Source organism: Vidua macroura, chromosome 13 (genome assembly GCF_024509145.1).
Source record: "Vidua macroura isolate BioBank_ID:100142 chromosome 13, ASM2450914v1, whole genome shotgun sequence".
Lineage (NCBI taxonomy): Eukaryota > Metazoa > Chordata > Aves > Passeriformes > Viduidae > Vidua > Vidua macroura.
Window position 1 is genome coordinate 7,493,460 of NC_071583.1, and position 20,420 is coordinate 7,513,879.

Below are 20,420 nucleotides of genomic sequence, written 5' to 3' on the forward strand. Positions count from 1 at the left end.
CGTGTAACCAATATTTTCCCCAGTAAAAAAAAAAAGTGTAGACAAGTTAAACATAAAAGGTGTAAAAGATGATATGTCTTTTCATTTAGAAGCCGACGTGGTATTTCATAGAGGCTTATGTCAAAGAGATTAACGCGCTGGAGCTATACTGTATATTTATAATTGCATACAAATGCATGCTATTGCTTCATATATTAGTCTTTGTTAAAAAATCATTTTGATATATTTGTTTTAGCAGCATAACTAGCCCTGGGGGCACCGGGTATAATTAGAAAAGGGCATGGGGGGAGGCGGGACTTGTAGAATAAAGCAGTGGCCTTAGGATCACAGGTCCTAATTATAATTTATAATTAACCCCAGAATTTGCACAAACCATCTAAGCTAAACAAGGACTATAATTTTTGCTGTTTAAATTGCAACCCTTTTTTTTTTAATTTCACCACCTGCTTTGTTGATGTTGTTGTTTTTGTGGTTTAAAACTTAAAAACATGGGGGGATTAGGAAAGTGGCATTTAAAACTTTTCATATGAAATATTTACTGTAGGAATTTACTAGTTTAGAGCCAACACAGTGAATCTGCAGCAGAAGGAGTGATCTGAAACTTGTTTACTTATAATTAAAAATCTCGTTAGTTATTTTTCTTGCCTTTTTTGCCCTTCTGCTTCCCTCTCTGCCCACAGCTTCTGCCGTACACCTCAAGTACCCGTAAGCAGGAGCTATAGAGAATTGGATGGAATTGTGTCTCCACACAGATGAAGACATTAATGTTGTTTGTCCAGCTGAATTCATAGACCCAAACCCATTTCGTCCCTCATGCATTTGTATATACCATGTACATCCAAAACTTCTGCTCCACCCTTTTGCTCTCCTCTCACTTCTCATCACTGCTTCAGTGCAATAGTGATGTGTTTGTGGATTGTGTGTGAGAACATCAGTTCCTGCAGCTTCGAGAGATGCTGTTCACTGAGGAGTTGATGCTTCTGTACATTAGATCAAATAGCTAGTATCAAAGTTGAGCTGGAGACCTTTGCTGAAAACAAAATTGCCAATAAGCATCAGAATGAGCTGTGCAGCTTGAGCTTCTCCTGGGGATTTTTTCAGCCCCATCATCCATGTACCGAAATTGTCTAGAGCACAGAAGTGAATCTTAAATTACAGTGATGCTAAGCTATATACCCTTTGTGTTCTTGCAAAAGGGAAAATAAATATGTTCCCTCAGAAAGATTATATTTTCAAAGTATATTTGACTTGAATATTTAATTAGGTTTCAAAATTATCGAGCTAATAAATTAAGTGGAAGGCTTTGGGTAGTGTTTTTCCAGTTCTATCTATATCCTGCATTTGTCACTAATTAATGAGTTTCTAATGCTTCAGTTTCTGGGAAGATGAACAACAAAGATTAACATAACTAGTAAATCCAAAGATGTGCAACTGGGTTATAGTATTTGAAATTTGACAAAAACATTGGAAGTATTATTATTTGTGACATGGCTCAAGATGGGGGATTGTGAGGAAAACAAAGATGACAGAACTGGTGCTAACCACTGTGACAACAACTTGAAAAGCAGCCGACATGACATCTTTCCTATCATGCTGCCGAAAATGTCAACTTTGTGAAGGACAGTGAGAAAATGGTTTGCCGAAAATCTGAAAGGTAGATTCAAGAGATGCTCATCATGTCAGATGCAATATAGTCCACAGCTGGGTGAGAAAGGGAGTCCTTGCTGTGGTGATGGCTCTCGCTTGGCAGGCCCTTCCAGACATCCACACTGCTCCAAAAATGGCTACAGCTGACCTGTAGATTGTCTCAAGTTTGCATGAGACATGAGAGCAGCTTGTGCTTACATCCAGCATGGAGGGACCGGTGGCCAGAGCCACTGGGTTTGTGTCCTGGCTCACAAGAAAGGGGAAGACTGAAGGATTAAACTTTCATTGTGTGTGTGTGTGTGTGTGTGACATAGGGGTTTGGTTGTCATCCCTTCAGATGTTGTGACTTGGGCAAAAGCCACACTGGCCAGAGGTTTTCTCTCCAGAGCCCACCCTTTGTCTTTGTGTGGGTCAGTGATGCTTCCAGAGCTGCCACTGCCTGGCCAGGACACACCTGATGCTGTCAGGTCAGCCTGTGCTGGGTGTCCACCATGAGTTGTTACATGGCGAGTGCTCTGAGTACAGTGAGAAGCTGAGATTCATGTGAGAGGGCTGTGACCCAGCCCGAGCTGTCAGATCCTGCCATTAAATCTCACCAGTTGAGGTTATTGACCTAGCAAAGGGTATCACAATTTTCAAACCATTTCCAGTCCCACAGCAAATCACTGCCAGGGCAGGCAGCTTTTACTCCCTCATTTGTCAATGTTGATACAATTAACCCAGTGACACTCTGAGCTGTTGTGAGTACAGGGCAAAGACCAAATGCCAAAACCCAAATGATGGCTTCAACCCTGCACCTTAATATATGGCATTTATTGTGATCTGCCTTGAATTATCTCTCTCTCTGCCTGGGAGCAAACCAGGCACTGTGAGGTGCACAGCATCACAAAAGGCATGGACATCTCTATCTGAATATTAAATATTTTATGGAACTTTGCAATAAATTATATTAAGCATGTTAAGACATTAATTTTTGTTCAATATCTAATTTGGGTTTTTTGTGGCTTGCTCATTTTTTCAAAATAACTGGTACTAATTAGTTACTAATGAGACCAGATCTATACTTCCAAAATTGTTTATGAAATGTGTTCCCCAACTGAGACATTTTATCCAAGTTTCAGCCTAAATCTTTTTTTCCTGTTTTTTTCCTTAATACACAACTGAATTTGGCAAATAATCAAAGAAAGATTCTGATTAAATGCTGTTTAACTTTAAATACATGCCCTGGTATTCAAGTATTTTTCTGTGTCCATGCTGCAAGTTTTATTTAATGTATATTTAGCTTTAAAATTTTGCAGTAAATATCATCTACGGTTTGCAAGTTCCTCTTCCCAAATGTTTAAGTGGTTTGTTCACCTGTGTTGGAATATCAGAGTTCATATTTATGATATTAAGAGCTTACAAAATGTAAGGTCGAGGAGAAGTGATTGCATAGATTTTATAGATTTTAATTTTTTTATAGATTTTTTTTCTTTTTAAGTTTAGGGCCTTTGATTTTTTAAGAGGAAAATAAAGCCAACCAATTAACCCCTGACAGGAGGTTCATTAGAAGCTTTGTAATCCCTTGCCAAGTCTTTGTAAAGCCAAACCAGTCTAGTACTGCGGATTTATGCAGCTTAAGCTGAGCACTGGGGGAGGCCTTTAAGTAAGAACATTTGTTCAATTTTAAGATGTCTTACATTACCTAAAGATTGCCTGTGCCAGCAGAGTTGTCCAGGAGTACACAAATCCTTAGACTTTGCTCCGCAGCGATGGAAGCAGTGCCAATGATTGTGTGCCTGGCCAATCCCTTTGGTGGATGGGTGGATCAGACTCACTCCCTCCTCTCGCCTGGGATGCTGCTGCACGGCGGGTTTTGCCGTGTGGGTGTGGGGGAGAAGGAGAGGATTGGCTAGGTTGGCACCAGCAGAGGTAGGAGATGGAAGAGCACAGGGATCACGGCATTATCCAGCCCCCAGGAAGAGCCTCAGCAGGGATTGTCTGCGCACTGTGCTCTGTGAAAGATGAGAAATACCCCAAGGCAGCAGGACCTGGGTGTCTCACAACACACTCCTGTGCACTCCTCAAATAGAGGGGCATCAAGTTGTCTGAGCAAATTTGAGATAAATTGCATAATGTGTTCATTTTTATAAATTAAAATTAAACTACTGAAGAGGCATTGCATTTCCAATGCAAAATGCATGTCACTCTTCAGGCACATTTCGGCAGAATATATTGAAGATGGTTCACTTCAAGAAACCTTTATAATGAGGTGATTCAGCAGCCAGGAAGGAGCGCAGAATTTTATATTCTGTTTATATATATGTCGTTGATATTCTTTTATACTGTGAATTGTGTTAAATTAGCAGCTGAATTTTTCTGGAGAAATTCAGTCCCTGTTTTGCCAGCAACCAGCTCAATCCTGACATGAAAGCTGGCATTGCACTCCCTGCTTATACCTGTATTTTGAGGGAAAATTGCTTTTCCCAACTTCTTTAATAATGAAAATAAGGGGGTGGGGGGATGTCCACATCTAGATTATCACTGTGAGAGAGGATACTTGTTTGTTTGTTTGTTTGTTTTTGATACTTTGGGAGCGATGCTGCTGCAGCCATCCCTGTCTCAGTATGGCACATCCTCTGTCCCAGGTCTCACAGTTGGTGAGAGTCCTTTTGGAAAGGCTGTGGGATGAGGTCCCAGGGTGCTGAGGTGGAGTCTGAGTCATTGTGGCATTTCTCCTGCAGGCCTGATGGGATAGGAACTGTGACCGTGGACGAGAAAGAGCGTTTCGAAGAGATCAAGGAGCGGCTCCGGGTGCTGCTGGAGAATCAGATCACACATTTCAGGTAAAGGCACAGAGCCCAGGCTGAATGCGAGAGGAATGATTTCCTCCCAGCTCCCTCCTATAAGCAGTAAAGCCAAAAGGCAGGTTTTGAATGCACACAGGAATTTTGCATAAGTGACACAGACCTACACAGGGCAGTGAAGCTTGTTTATAGCTGGCGTGTGATTTTAAATATATATCCTTTAAAGGATATTTCAAACCATCTTGCTCCCATAGGCATGGTAAAGCTGTGGATTTTTTCTAAAATATAACAACAAAAATTCCCTTATCCTCTTATTTCTCTGTTCCTCTCTGCTCAGTTATAACCCATTTATCTTCTTCCTAACATTGACAGGCAGGGCTTTCTGCAGGGATGTAGTATGGACAGTATCCTACAATATGGAAAAGTTTGATTCCCCCCCCAAAAAGGGATGAATGACCCCCAGCACACTGGCCAGGTCAGGCAGGCTGTGCACATTCACACAGATGGGTGATGTGCATTACCTACACCCTGGTGCATTGCCAGGTCTCCAGCTGGAAGTAAATGTCCTTTCCAGAGGAGCTTTTTTTCCCCACATTTTTAGAAGAAAATGGTATTATCTCTCCAAGGAGATCTAAAAACTCTCCAGGTGACACCCAGATTTAAGAAACTGCTAGAACTATCAACTTATTACTAACCCATATTGTCTTTTGCTGCCTTAGTCTACAACAACAAACCCTTTCAGAAAGTTACCCTAAAGAAAGACTGCACATTCCAGGCAGAGAGACTAGAGAATTGCTTGGACATACTTAGGAAAGCATCCTTATGGCTCAGAAAAGGCTTGTTCACGTGCCCTTGGTCTAAGGCTAAGATGATGTGCTTTCTCTAGGTACTGCTTCCCATTTGGCCGTCCAGAGGGTGCACTGAAAGCCACTCTGTCACTGCTGGAAAGGGTAAGCACAGAAATAGCAAAGAGTAATTAAAATGACCTGTTTTCATGTATCCTTCCATCTCAAAAAGCTTGAGGAGCTGTTGGCCTTGCATAGGACATGTAATTAATGATATCTTACGCTGAAGTGTGGGGCTTAGGTGGGGTTGGTGTCTCCTGCCTCAGCTGAGAGGCAGGTGTGTAGCCTGACCACTAAAGGCACAATGTTCTGTGTCTGTGTTGGCAGGTAAGGGTGAAGGGTCTGCCTGGCAAAGATCCAAATCACAGACCCTTGGCAGCAATGCCTGGCTGCTGCCTGGTGAAATTCCCGTCTTGAGGCAGATTTGTTCCCTCTGGATGTATAAAACCTGCTCACCATGATCCTCCTTTCCATCCCCACTCCAACATCCTTCCCACCTCTGCTAACCTACAATATGGCCAAGTCTAGACGCAAACCCAAGTCAGTCAGTGGAGCCTGAGAAGGGCAAAACATTGCCTGGCACTGGGCAAGTTGTGATAGATCTTAATGTCATACCCTAAAAAAATCATCACAGACTTCAGGGCATGCCATACGGTGTACATACAGAAGGGAAATAATACAGTCCCACATCTCAGGCTGGCCAAGGTGACCTTGTAGTGAGTCCTGTGATTGTACACATGCCCTGAGAGCCACACAGCACTAGCATAGGAATGGATGTTTGTGCTGGGCTTGGAGAAAAGCAGTTCTGTGTGCCACAACAAATCAGATTTTCTTGTGTCAAGGTTCTGATGAAAGACATAGTTACTCCGGTCCCTCAAGAGGAGGTAAAAACAGTCATCCGTAAATGCTTGGAGCAAGCAGCTCTAGTCAATTATACTCGACTATCAGAGTATGCCAAAATTGAAGGTAAGGCTCTTTCTTTCTGAAATTACAATTTTTCTCATGTTTCTAGGTGGCAACTTAGGTGGCTGGGAGCTCTTTAAAAAAAGCTCATTTGCTATTTACTCTCTTGTCGATAAAACTGTTGTAATTCAGAATCATTTTTGTGGCGTTGGCTTCGGAAGCAGTTAAGAATGGAAGCTATGCAAATCGTTTCTTTTTCTGGAAAAGAGAGAGGAAACAGTTAAAAAGAACTGTAGCTTTTTTTTCCCTTTGATCGTTAGTGCATTTGGCCAGTGGTGTAGTATTCAGACTCACGTCGTGGTTTTAAAAAACAAATTGAGAAATACTTGGGATGTCATCTTTACAGCTGAAGGTATACTGCAGCTAATTGCTTGTGACACTTCAGGAGACAAATGAAAAATAAAAAGCTGAAAAACTGTTTAATCTATGTTTAGTCATTTGTAGCCAATTTAAAATGTCTTTTTTTCTGGGTGTGTTTCATTGTCTTTGCAGTTTGCATTGCAGTCATTGATCAGTGATCCCATACTTGCATCGGATTTCTTTCTTGTCACTCTGAATCTGGCAAAGCTGATATTTTTGACCTTTTAAGTTATGGGAGAATAACAACCAGTGACCAGAGACACATGTAGCCATCAAAAAGACATTTTAAAGTTTGCTGGAGGATATGTGTTACTGAAGCTCTATGATTCAGTCATTCTTTATGTGTTATCAGTTTATGTTGGTACCTTGTTGGCTGCTATTCCCAACTTGAAACTCCCACCCAACTTTTTCCAAGTTCCCGATTACTTAAACCTGTATGTTCCAGATGAATGGTATGTTCTGCTCTAGATTCTGGGTTTCAGTCATGTGTGATGTGAAGCTTTCCCACAGCCAAGATTATTGTTGTATGCCTATAGGACAATATTGAGAGGAGAAAAAAAAAAACCCAAACTAAAACTCCCTCTGATTTGTTCTTAGTTCTTGTTTACATGAAAAATTGGGTTGTTATTATATGGCAAATTGTCCAGGTTCTGTACATGACATGTCCTCTCTTTTTCCATTTTTTTTCTGTCTAATGATGCAAATTGTGTACCAGTGGTAATGAATTCATTGTTATGCATCCAGTGAGAAACACTTAAGAATTGGGCACTAAAAGGATGTTTATCAACTCTTGACTTGGTAATGAGTGACAAAAATAGAGAAGGACGAAGGTTTCATAAGCTCTGTATTATCAGGCAATTTATCGAAGTACTCAACTTCAGAGGATACTTTAATTGGTGTATTCTGTAAAATGCAATGTTTAAATATACTTGACAAGGATGGAGAAGGACTGAGAATCAAAAACAGCTTTTCTGTTGATGGATGCTTCTACCCAGGGCTGGCTCCCTTAGGTTCTCTGTATAAATATCACTAACTCGTTGGTAAGATTTGCTCTCTTCTTTCAGATAAATCTATGCAAAAACAAACTTTATGATCTGTAAGTAAAAATGCATTCATTTCCAAAGTAGAACAGTTAGTGTGTATTTTTCCTTTTGTGCCTCAATTCTTCTTGGTTGTGTTAATTATCTGCCCTCTCTTTTTGCACTGTGACTTTTAGGTCTGGGAATACTTTGAAGCAACAAACCTATTTTTTTTTCCAGCTGCCTTTTCAGAGAAATAGTTCATTCCACACTATCTGCTCTCTTCTGCTTTTCTCCTCCTTTATCTGTGATTGGCCACAGCCACTTTTTGATGCTATTTCTACAAAAGTGGTTGTAACACCAATTTCCAAGCATGCTGGGATTGTTAATTTGAACAACCCAACATCCGCCAGCTGCATGCATCAGGTTTTCTCTCATGAGCATAGTCCACTGTGTATTCAAATACTTCCTTAGAAGAGCAAATGACAAGTTTACCTTGGTGAGACACATTCCTGTTCACTGGACATGGCTTTGAAATCTTGCTTTTGAATGATATTTGAATAGCCACATGTGTAAGGCACTTTTGTCAGAAATGCAGGACCAAATCAGTGGCAGCAGTGCTTGAGGCTATGCTTATGAAGAAATACCTGTGAAAGCCTTAGATACTGAAGGCTGAAATCCTTAGTATCTCGGAGCCTTAAACCAATGGAATTCTATTTCCCTCTATTCATGATGTTTTGATCATTATATTCTTGCAAACAGTTCAGAGCAAACCTCAGAGCAAACCTCTGAGTCATGGTCACAGCCTCTCTTGTGACTCATGGGCATGCTGAATGGTTAATCCACTAGATCTCAAATTTAACCCTCCTTTTTCTTTTTTTTTTTTTTTCTTTTTTTTCCTTCTTTTTATCCTATGTGTATCCCAAAATACTCTGTGGCTTTCCTTTTAACCTGATATGAAGTTTTCCTCTGACCTATAGCCTGTAACCTCTTTACCTCTGACCTAAGCCTCTTGCATGCCCAAATCCTCTTTTATAGGGAAAAAGAGAGAAATGTATGAGCATCCTGTCTTCTGCTTGGCCTCTCAAGTGATGGATTTAACCATTCGTGAGTACCTACCACCCTCCTCTCCATGCTGTCCTCACTTTCTCTGTTCTCATTACCTCAAGAAAGTCCAGATCCAAACCAACTCACTCTCCTTGCTTCAAGTCTTTTAGCATTGGCTTGTCTGTTGCTTCTGTCTGTGAAACCCAGTGTGAGAAGTCCAGTCACTTTCTATCAGCCTAAACCAGGTTAGACAATTAACCCATCTGTTTGTGATAAACTCAGACTGTCTGTAAGTTCTTTCAGTTCTTCTTTATGTCTGTGACCTGAATGCATTTTTACTTTGCTTCTGTGTAACCCCAGTTTGTAAAGTGCTTGTCACTGGTACACAATCAAAAGGTAGCAGCTACATTGTGGAGAAGTGAGCTAGAGGTCAGATAAAGGACACTTGGAAAAAGCCATCCCTTTGCCTGCGTATAAAATCTTTACCCAATCCTGTGTATAAGATCGTATAAGGCTGTCCTTTCTCTGTACATCAGATCTTAATGTCTCCTGTCTGTTAGCTCTCAGCCAAAGGATGCACTCTACTTGCTCTCCTCGATTTTTTTACTTACTCCTTTGCACCGAGCTCTGGAGGGGACACCCCGACCCTGCTGTCACTCGGAGACCCCCTCTGTGTCCTCAGAGCTCTCCCTCTCTGGTTTTCTATTTGTGCAGCGTTTTCTCTCACCTCCGTGAAAGGAGCTTCCTTTGGTAACCCCACGCTCGGGGGGCGGGGGGCGAGACGGGGCGACTTCTTTTTTTCAAATGTCATATATCACGCATAACTGGGGGGCTGTGTGGTCCACTTGCTCATTAATCCTGCATATCTGTTCTTGTTTCTCTCTTTTCTCTCCTTGTTGCTTTCTCTCTTTCATATAGAGAATCAAAAGGACGCAGGTGAACAATTGTATATGCATTATAAATTGTTAGGACTGTTGAGTTATATTTATTTTGTTTTCTATTTTCATAGCTCCTTAAGATATGTACTCCTTCAGGCTGAAAATGGAGATGCATTGATACTTAAGGAGTTAATTTGTGCTGTCTACATAATCTCCTTTTCCTCCTTTCATAGAATAGAGTGTAGATTAAAAATACCCTGTAGAGATGTAGTGCCTTCTTAGGAGACAGTTGTAGAGGAGAATCTAGTCTTTGTAAAGAGAAGGTTTCTTGTTTTTCAAAAGAATTGCAGCTCATTTTGGGTGAAAAAATGTTGGTGATTTGGCCATTAATTTTCCACACCTAACAAGCACATTTATAAGTAAACTAACGTTCATTTTTGGTTTTCATACCTTCTGTTTTCTGCCCTGATGGAAGGACTGGGTTTTTCTTTATTTCTTTATTTCTACTTATTTGTTAATGTGTAACAAACAATCTGGTGGGACAGAAGTCATGTTTGTCTCTCGTTTATAACCTGTGGTGACATGTAACAAGGCAAAGGCTCAGCTCAAGTGCACATCTCTGCAAAAGGGATGGTGGAGCCCTGCAGCCCCTCTTCTTGTTTCTGTTGTACCCCAGAGTCCTAGTTCCAAAGTCCTTGAAACTTGAACTGTTCATTTCTTTTTGTGAGTAGATTGTTCTGTTTTGTGGGGGAAAAAAGAAAGGATCTGGTTGATTTCAGCTCTGTTAGCACAGGGAAATTGCTTTAGAAGTACAAGAGTCTGGGCCGGGTTCTGGTTTCCCCAGACATCCTCAGCTCAAATTTGGCCCATAATCTATTGCATCATAGTAAAATGGATTGTAAATAACAATCAATATTTAGAAAATGGTGACTAATTTTTTCTTACATTTATGAAAGCTGCAAATAAACAAAAATAAATAGAACAGTAGCAATTATTACCATTAACTGTAAAAATTACAGTGAGCACAGGCTGTTGTGCATTAAGCACAATAACTACATGAAGCATCATGCTTGCTGCATCAACCTGTAACGTGCCTGCAGTTTAGAAGTTCAGAATGACATTCCTATGGCCCAGCTTGTTTAAAAATAACCTGTTTCTTCCCAATGCTTGGAGCAAGTGAAAGGGCACAGGGAGTTGTGGCTCCACTGCTTTGTGCCCATAAATTTCCCTTTGTTTTAAATAAAAAATTTCCAGGCAAGGTCAGCAGGACTCACTTGAAACTGGTTCCTCAGCTTAAGTGGAGTCAAAAGTGACTGGGGTTTGGCCTGACTTTTTTATTTTGCCAGAAGCAAGAATAAAAATAAGACGCTGAAAACAACTTAAACACCACAAGTGTTACCCTTTGGTTCTCCTTTCTCCTGAGAAGTGTGCAGTCTCTTGCCTTGCATTAAAATATTGAAATAGAACATTAAACAGGAAACTGTGCTAAAAGAATTAAAAATTAATTACTTTAATTATTAATCAAACCTACAAACACTCAGATTAATCATTGTAACCTTTTAATAGATGTTTATTTATGTAGGTCAGAAATACATAATTATTTTAGAAAATAATAACTTCTCCAATAATAACTTCTCCCTTATATATGAGTATCCCATGAACACAAGTGCCACTTTGCACTGCTGGAGTTGGGTACAGGCAGCTTCAGAGGTGGTGCCAGCCAAGGCAGTAGTTGTCAGTTTGACAGTTGATTGTGTTTGGTGTAAGACTGGGTGGAGGGTTCAGTTTTCAGACTAATTCTTGTATTGCAATTTGGATTTGGTCTCTGTAAGGAGAGGTTTATTGTGGTAGTGCTGAGTTGGTGCACAGAGATGAGCAGTGAAGGAGACAGGTCTCATCTCGGTGCTTAGTGCCAGAGTGTGGGTGGCAGAGCAGTGGGCCATCTCATGGAAAGTAGCTGGAGAGCAGAGGGACCTACTGAAATCCTATTGCTCTGTCCCCAAGGCAAATTGAGCTATCCAGAAATACCAGATTTTGCTTGTCCAGCACTCCATCCCCTGTGCAGGGAAGGAGTCTCCCAAGGCACCACCCCTCACCATGCTCCACGGCTGGCACACGCTGTCCTCGCTGGGTGGGCTCCTGGGGAAGCTCAACCTCACTTGAAAACACAGCCTGTGGTGATGCCAGGTGGGAGTGAAGCTGGAACCCGGTCAGTTCAGGGTCAGTGCTGCCCACGGGGCACCGAGGGGCAGCTGCAGTGCCTGCACAGAGGCAGACATCTCTCAGGTGCCTGTGTCAGGCTGGGGACCCAGGTGCACCCGTAGGAGAGGGACTGAGCGCGGCAGCTTGGGCTGCATCAGCCTGAGCTGGCACCAGCCATGGAGCATCTTGATCGTACACTCGCCCCAGCAGGCGTGGAAGGCGTCCTCCACTGAGGAAGCGGGTGCAGGAGAGGTTGGTTTTAGACTAGAGCAGCACAGCAGGTTGTTAAGGAGCAGTGGCATTTTCCAAGGCAGTCGTACTGGCCCTTGTCACAGTCCCATGCTCACTTTACGTCACTCGCCTTCCCTATTTCTGGATCTCAGCCTGAGAAGCTCTGTGCACGTATCTGTAACTCAGCCGAGGAGCTGCGCTGCCTGTCAATTGACCAGGTCCGAGGCACGGACAGATCCTGTGTGATCTGTCAGCCCAACCCCTGCTAGGCAATCACTCCAGCATTTATGATAAATCACAAAGCTTAAAAAGAAAATCAAATTGCATTGTTTGAGTAAATAAAAATGTAAAATATATTAAAACATCCATCTTTGTGTGCAGGAGTGGAGGCTGAAGTCATTAATAAATCCTATACTTTCACTCAGGCACAACTGTAACCTGTATCCATGTGTGCTGAAATGCTGCTTTATTTGTTTCCTTCCTTGAAGTGGCATTGGGCTGTGTTTAACAAAGAATCTTTACGCAGCTTTCAAGATTTCCTCTTGACCTTTCAAAGGCAGTGTCTAAAGCAGTACGAACTTATTGTAAAAGCTTCAAAAATCCAGAGACCTGCATTCTGCATTTCTTTCTATGATTCTCTCACCAACTGCAGGAGCAACTTGCTGCCTGGGGTATGAGGCACAATTCAGATAGGCACAAATTCTTCACTAGGATAAATAATCATTAGAAAATCAGGAGAGCAGTTCTCTCTTCAGTATGTTGAGGTTTTGAGGTGAATTGTCATCTCTTTCTGAATTAAAAAAAAATCTATTATTTTTTTCCCTTTAAAATAAATATCTTATTTTGAGAGAAAAAATACCATCACTGAAATCCCTTTCAGATACAGGCAAATTAATTTCATGAGTATAATAAAAGGCTGCCCTGCCTCGTCCTTGGGCTAAGTCCATTATGCTTTACAGTTGTCTTAAGAACAGCTTTTTGTATCGTTTTGATGATTGGCTCACAAATGAATGCACACATAACACATGGATGCTAAAGCCTTTGGCAAGGGTCATATATTTTTAATTATTATGAGGAAATCATTGAATCAATGGCTACGCTTCTAAAAAATATGAAAAGTCAATAATATTCTTCTCCTATTGCAAGAGTAATTCTTAATGTTGCTGATGTTTTAGTAACTGATGTAGCAGAAATCATGGTGCTGAGGTAGAAATACGTAGTTTGAAAATTTTCCAGTCTGTAAAGAGTCACACACAATGAATTGTGTGCAATATCTATACCCAGTGTAGCACAGACTTATCAATATACGTGTTATTGCAGGTTGAAGCTCATTGCAAGCACAAACCCAGAATTTTTCAAGTAATTTGCGCTTCTGCAAGTATTTTATGTGCCAGTATCATGCAGAAGCATAAATACCTTTAGAAGACTTTGTCCAGGAAAGCATTTTGTCAGGCAGTAAGAAGCTGCTCTTAGCTCTGGTTTCAGTGACAAAGGTGTTTAAATCATGCATGAGCAGCAAGTACAAGAATATTTCTGATACTAAACTGGCTGTAGCGAGGGATCAGAGAGGAAAAGGATGGGGAAAAAAGAAAAGCCAAAGTGAAACAAAACCTGCCACACGCTGCAGCTGATCACTAACAAGTGCCATAAAACCCATCCGGCCTCACACATCTCGCTTGCTCTGAGCAGGAGCTGAGCCACCCCTGAAAGGGACCGCAAATGTCATCTCTGGGACCTGGACCTAGAGAAGTATGTGAGCTCTAGTGCCTCACAGTGCATGGCTGTCACAACCTCATTTCTGTTTAAATTTACAGAGGAAATGAATTCCTTTACTTAGCCAGACCTTAATCTTTTAAATTTTCTTGCAATAAAGAGACAACAAGGAAAAACATGAGTTGGGGCTCATGGGTGTTCAGTGCCCCAAGGAATAGAGAGAACTCTTCCCCTCCTTCACCTCCAGGTGGTTCTGCAGCCCTCATGCAAGAGCCTTGAATTTGGGTCTGAAAAACTGAAATGTGTGAAAAGAGCTGAATATTTGTGCAGATTGGGCCAGATCAGAATTATATCAAGAGTTTGTTGCTTAGCCTGCTCCAGTGCCTTGTAGGAGCTTGTTTCCAAGAGCGGGTGGTGGTGGGGGGATGCCAGGAGCAGGGTAAGGTGCTGGAGGGGTCTCTCACAGGCCCCCCAGTGAAGTGAGAGCCACCCTGGGGCACTGTGCTGACAACTGCACAGCGGGAGCCTCCTCCAAGCTGTTCTGTACGCGCTGCACCAGCGACTCGTGAAGATGCTGCTGCATCTCTTGCCTTTTCCTCCTCCTCTTTCTCTATTAATGACTTTTCCCTAGGACAGAAAACACTTGTGCTAATCAGGCCCGTTCAACACTCTGGAGTCTGGATGTCTGTGAAGCCTAAGAGCTATTTTTGGATGGGTAACTGTTAGGGATGCAGGGGCTGGACTCCACATTTAAGGATGCTTGAGGGCTGCAGTGCTGACGTGTGCAATGGGTGCAACTCAGATTCCTTTCACCTTGGCTTTGGCACTCTTAGGAAGAGCTCTCTGTCTTTGACACCCCCAGCTTTGCCACCCAACAGACTCCCCTGGGTGGTGAGGGGTTCCCAGCCTGTGGTTGTCAGACATGGGTGGGAGGAGATGTACAATTCCCTCTCTGCACCATTCCTTCCCATCCAGAGACACAAACTGCTCTCCATAGCAATGGGCAGTAAAATACTCTTCCTACATTTACATGTCAAGCTCAGGAGCAACCAGTGAGTAGCCAAATTTAATTCTTGCTTATGTTTTAAAGCAGAGTGAAAGTCATTAGGCCAATGCCCAAAACACAGTTATTTTTGTCACTTGAGGCTGAGAGGTTTGTTTTTGGGGACAAAGTCACCCTTGGTAAATGTTGAACAAAGATCAGGATTACTCCAGAGATGAATGAATATATTTGCTTTTCCTGTTGTAAGAAAACAAGGAAAAGAAAGAAAGCCAGTAGCTTGAATCTGAGAGTCTGAATTAATCATTACACAGCCTAAAAATGTGTGTGTGTGTGTGTGTGTGTGTGTGTGCATGTGTGCACGTGTGTGCATTTTGTGTGGTTTTATGTATGTATGTGTACCTATCCCTGTGTATGGAGAGGGGCACCAACCTAACTCACACTCCTTAATGGTTTACTCGAATATTCTTCATTATACTTTGATAAGTGTTGTAGCTCTGTGAGAAATAAAAGCAATCAGAAATCTCCTTTGCACAAGCCAACTGATTTTTTTTCCCCACTGGAAAATGCAAGCAAAATGGCAAGGACTTTTGGCAATAGAATGTCCAGATAAATATGCCAGATTCCTTGCAAATGGCATGATTAAAAATAGTCACAATGCTGCTAAAAACTGTTATTAAAAGGAATAGAAACTATTGTGTTAATATATTCACAGCATTTAATTTATTCTCTGGGTGTATGTAAAAGGAAAGGCTATTTTCTTTGAATTTTTCCTACGCTGATATTGTAAACTATATGACAGATGGGTCAAGTCCTGATTGCAGTATTCTAACATTTGGAATAGCAAGTAACATATTTGATAGAGCTGGCAAGTTTTTATATATGATTCAACCCAGAATATAAAAGCCACTAGAATTCCAAGTTGAAAATAATTAAATGAGCTGGAAACGATCAGGAACCACACATTTTTAAGTGACAGATTTTTTTACATGTTTAAATTGCACAAGAATATTTTATAGCTCCCTTTAACCAACAGTGACGTTTAATTCTAAAATGTGTAATTGATATTTGCAAAGCAATTAATTCCTATGGCTCATTATTCTATTGCTAAACGTGCCTAAGCATTGGGGAGCTGACTTCAAGTTGTGTTTTTTAGTTCACCTTTTCCGAATTCCAGAGTTTTAACTGAATTAACCCATCTCAGTCTCCTCGTGTGACTGTGCTAAGTGTGGTTTCATACTTGCATTGAATTTTTAGCTTTCTGATTGCACGTAGGACGTTCGAATCTGCTGACTTCTAGAATATGTGTTGTCAAATGGTGTCATTACCGTGTAATACCCCAAACACCAATAAGCAAAAACCCAACAGCTTATTCCATTTGTATTTGATCATTTCTGCTTATGTTCCTTTTGAAATTTCCATCTTTTTGTCACTGTTTATGAAGTCATTTGTCTCTTTACTTTTGGCGTCTCTCTCTCTCCGTCATGCACAACCAGCCCGTCCGCCCAAGCCTAAGCCGCCGGCTGGGCCACCATCATCTCCTCAAACGCAGACTAACATGATAGATCATATGCTCAAAGGCATGGCCAAACAGCCGCCAAGTACTGTAATAGTCTTCCTTTCTTTTATTCAGTGGTTTTCTAGTCTAGCAGCCGCTCGTGTAGCAGTAGAAAGCTAGTCCTCATATGCAGCTTTATACATACAAAACACCTAGTGCGACGTGGTAGGTTTTAGAGGTTTAGAGGTAGCATTTATTTCAAAATGTCCACATTTTTTTGTCTAGCAATGTCTGACATATGCAACATTTTCAAATATCAACGTCAGCACAAAATAACATTGTTGTTGCATAACATTTTGCATGGAAACTATAAATATGTATGAGCTTTACATGATGTTGGATGAAATGTTTGATAAGTATATCGTATACGTTTCATGTAACTGTCAGTGCTCCAGCTATCTTAGCAGAATATTCTGATGTATAGTAACTTAACCAGGGAAATATTTAAAATAAGAAGGAAAAAAATTAAGATTGACATCTGCTGGCTGCCAAAGTTATATAAGCATCAATATTTTCTTTAAAGACAGCATCTTTGAGCAGTTGTTCTTATTAACACTTTTGTCTTTTAGTTATATTTGAGTGCAGATCAATGTTGCAAATGAGAATGGGCCTGATGCTGCACTGATCAATGGAAAAGCTTCCCCTTGGCACTGGAGGTGCAGAAACAGCCAGATCTTACTGAGGGACCTGTCTTTGGGCTCCTTTTGCAAAAGGAAGTGGTTTTTACTTCTTGTAGCCATCGAGGTGCTGGATAGTGTAGGACAGAGACTGAGGAGTTAACCAGGAGCTCTCCAATTTCAGTATTTGCTCAGTAAATTATATTAAGGGGAGCCTTGATTTCTTTTTTGTTTGTTTGTTTCTATTGATACAAGAAACAGCAGCAAAACTGGAGAAGAAACACCCAAGGCCCTCATCTGTGCCATAAATCAGTAAAACTTTAGAGTTCATTTGCATGATGCTTTACCACCCCTCAGCCACGCTGAGCCCCTACAGTGCCAGACTCCAGCTTGCTGAGCTCCTCCAAAAACCAGCCACATTTGGGACTGTCCTGAAACATATGGCTTTCCTTTTCATGGGAACTGTGTAACCTGTAAACAGGTATTCAGGGGAAACTAGGGGCTGGCAAGACTTTGAGGGGGAGAATGAAGTCCTGTAAGCTCCCTGAGCCTTCAGCAAGGCAGGGATTTCTCCCTGGGTGACCCAGTCAAGCAGAACAGGCCACCTTATGCAACCTCGTTTCTGTCCCACCAGTAAACAAGACCAAAACACTAGGAATAAAACAGGGTGTGTGAAAGGCCGGAGCAAGATGTCCTGTGAGTACTTGGCCTGTTGGCATGGATCCCAAGGGGGCAGGTCTCCTACTCCACTCCTGCTCCAAACAACCATCAAAGGGAGAGTTTGCACACCCCAGGGCAGTGAGCTGCCCTTTGATACCATGGAGAGGCCAAAATACTCCTGGATGCAGAGGTATGGACTGGCTGTGTAGTGAAATGCCTCTCGTTGCCCTTGCTACTCAGGAGAGCTGGGACTGGGACCTGGGAGTGAACCAGAGAGACACGTCTGTGGTCAGCTCTGCGGAAGCTGTCGTTCAGGGAAATTGTGGTTATTTTCTTTTCCTCTACATTATTTCTAGTGAAAGGCTCTAAATGTTCCATATTGTTAGCACCTCATATTTTTAATGTGTTATTAATAATAGAAATTACCTGGAAGAATATAATTTAATTGATTTTTAGAGTTTTCAGAAAACACTGCAAAATAACTCAACATAGGTAAACACCAAGCTCCAGGATTTAAACTCTTTGGTTTGTTTTGCGGGGTTTTTGTTGTAAACTTGCGTCTCTTTTCCCATATAAATCTTACCCATGAGTGTAGGATTTACCACTTTTCACTCCCTCCAGCATGTATAACTCCTGACCCTTGTAGAGTTAAATCCTGGAGCAAGACAGACCTGCAAGTTTTGCTTTTAGAAGCAGGTGACATTTAAATTGCTCGAGTCTGACAATTTATTACAAGTGCTGACAGATTTGTTTGAATAGATCTTCTTAAAAGAATTTTTAAATAATATAGATATGATTCCTATAATAGCATCATCTACATTGAAGGATACATATTGTTCATACATTAGTGGCCAGATGCTGTCTTTAGGGAATGTGATGTTCTTATTTGAGCTAATGAAGTGCCACTATAAAGCAAACCAACTCTGACAGTATTGTGAAATTTGGAGCTGGAGCACTGTATTTTCATAGTATAATAACGAATGTGGCTTTCTGGTTTGCTCAGTACTAATTATATAAGCATTTAACATATGCATGAAAAGATCTTTAAAGCTGCAGAATATTATGGGGTTTTTTTTAACCTCTAAAATAACTCACTCTTCGTCTAGCTTTTCACCCTGCCTTCCTTTTAACTTGAGTTCTTGTACTACAGAGAATGTAGGCCGGTTAGTCACACCAGCTAAAAAGTTAGAAGATACAATACGTCTGGCAGAGTTGGTAATCGAAGTCCTACAGCAAAACGAAGAGCACCATGCAGAGGTGAGCAGCGTCCTCAGCGAGGTCGTGTCCCCCCAGGTCTTCCACAGGATCCGGTGGGAGCTTTGTATATTTGTGTGATGTCTTCCCAACTGATGCTGGGTTACCTTTTTTAAAAGCTGACCAACTGATGCTGGGTTACCTTTTTTAAAAGCTGAAAGTACACTTGAGTATGATGAAGGCAAGGTACACTTCAGAAGGAATGTGTTTTCCGAGGGGAGGGAGGGCTAAAGGATGATTTAATTGAGTTGTGCTCTCCTCGATGTCAATCTGCAGCCTTTCTGACAGTGCCAACCTGGCTAAAATATTCACCACCAACTACCTGCAAGAGCAAGCCTGTCCACTTTCCAGAAAGGTCGCATTTCCAAATCATGACCTGTGTGTGTGTGTGTGCCTCCAGCCAGCATGAGCGCGGTCCCTGCCGCAGCTGCCGCTCCTGCTGTCCGGAGTGGAGCAAGGAAATTCAGGTTGTTTCCAGGGGTCTCCGTGGGCCCCTCCAGTACGTGGTTTCCTGTTGGCCTCTTCTGCCTTGGCTTATTGGTAATACCTCAATTACTAGTCACAGAGGTTAGGATGAACTATGCTCTGTTACTCATTGTCTGGGTTATTTAAGGCCTAATGCAACCACTCTTAACTCTTTGAAGCGCCTTAACAGAAAGATTTGTGTATTAAAACACTGAAACCATGTCATAGTCAAATATACACCAGAAAATCGTGAGGTTTGATCCTGGAAACACTTGATCCCACAGGCAGCTGGCATGGCTGGCTGTAGTCCTGCTCTCAGCACGTCAGGACATTTCTCCCTGAGCAGGTGATGTTGCATACTCATGTAAGTATTTGCAGGATTGAACCCTGAGTTCTCTGTAAATCTGGTGCTCTTGAATGCGTATTGAAAAGTTAATAATTTTAAAATTCGGAGTGGACGGTTATTGTTTATGACTGTAGGTATTATTGCACTCTTTTATTATTTTCTCTTTTCCTTCCCATTAATATATATATAGATATAGATATACTCACAATATTTTGCATTAAGAGCATTGATAAATAATTTCACAATCACCTAAAAATCATTCCAGTGTGTATTAAATATGCAGTATAGTTTTACGTATTGATAATACACAGCAATCCACAAAACCCAACTAACGCCTGATTACATATTTAAATTTCCTCCCTGTTTTTCTACTGTTCATTCAATCTTGGATGATCCTGGCAGGGGAAAGAGGTATGTGACTAAACCGAACGAAACGAGTCACTCCTGTCATATTCCGTGCATGCCCTCTCAGTGCCATGTTTCCTACTGGGATTTTACCCTGGTTGCCCTCGCTTCCGTAACTTTGACCGAGGAATGTAACAGCAACTTTGGGTCGGCTGCTTGCGGAGCTGGTAGCCTGACACAGGAGGGTAAATGTGGCATAGCAGTCCAGTCCATGCATGCAGCAATGGGTATATTTTACGAGCGCTGCAGTTACATCCCAACACAACCCTACCTGCCTGGACTCGCTCCTCAGCCTGTTGTTACCTGTCGTTTGCATTCACCCAACCTCTAGTACACTGTGGTGGAGATGGACTAAGTACTACACGAGTGCCTAGAATGGTAGTGGTCTTCCTCTGGTTTTGTCTGTATGTGCCTTGTACTGGAT

At 41.6% G+C, this 20,420-nt stretch overlaps 1 protein-coding gene across 10 annotated transcripts in view; it reads left to right on the forward strand.

Annotated features, from left to right (window-relative positions):
- The window catches only part of CADPS (calcium dependent secretion activator), a 207,045-nt gene that overhangs the window by 132,172 nt on the left and 54,453 nt on the right, over positions 1-20,420 (forward strand). For 4 of the 10 annotated variants that reach the window (XM_053989358.1, XM_053989361.1, XM_053989365.1 and 1 more), the window contains exons 14-19: positions 4,371-4,472; positions 5,320-5,383; positions 6,121-6,244; positions 8,659-8,727; positions 9,586-9,603; positions 18,677-18,792. In XM_053989358.1, coding sequence (XP_053845333.1) covers positions 4,371-4,472; positions 5,320-5,383; positions 6,121-6,244; positions 8,659-8,727; positions 9,586-9,603; positions 18,677-18,792 — 493 coding nt within the window. The remainder of the gene's footprint in view (positions 1-4,370; positions 4,473-5,319; positions 5,384-6,120; positions 6,245-8,658; positions 8,728-9,585; positions 9,604-18,676; positions 18,793-20,420) is intronic. The other 6 variants (XM_053989360.1, XM_053989362.1, XM_053989367.1 and 3 more) reach the window with 4 other exon arrangements.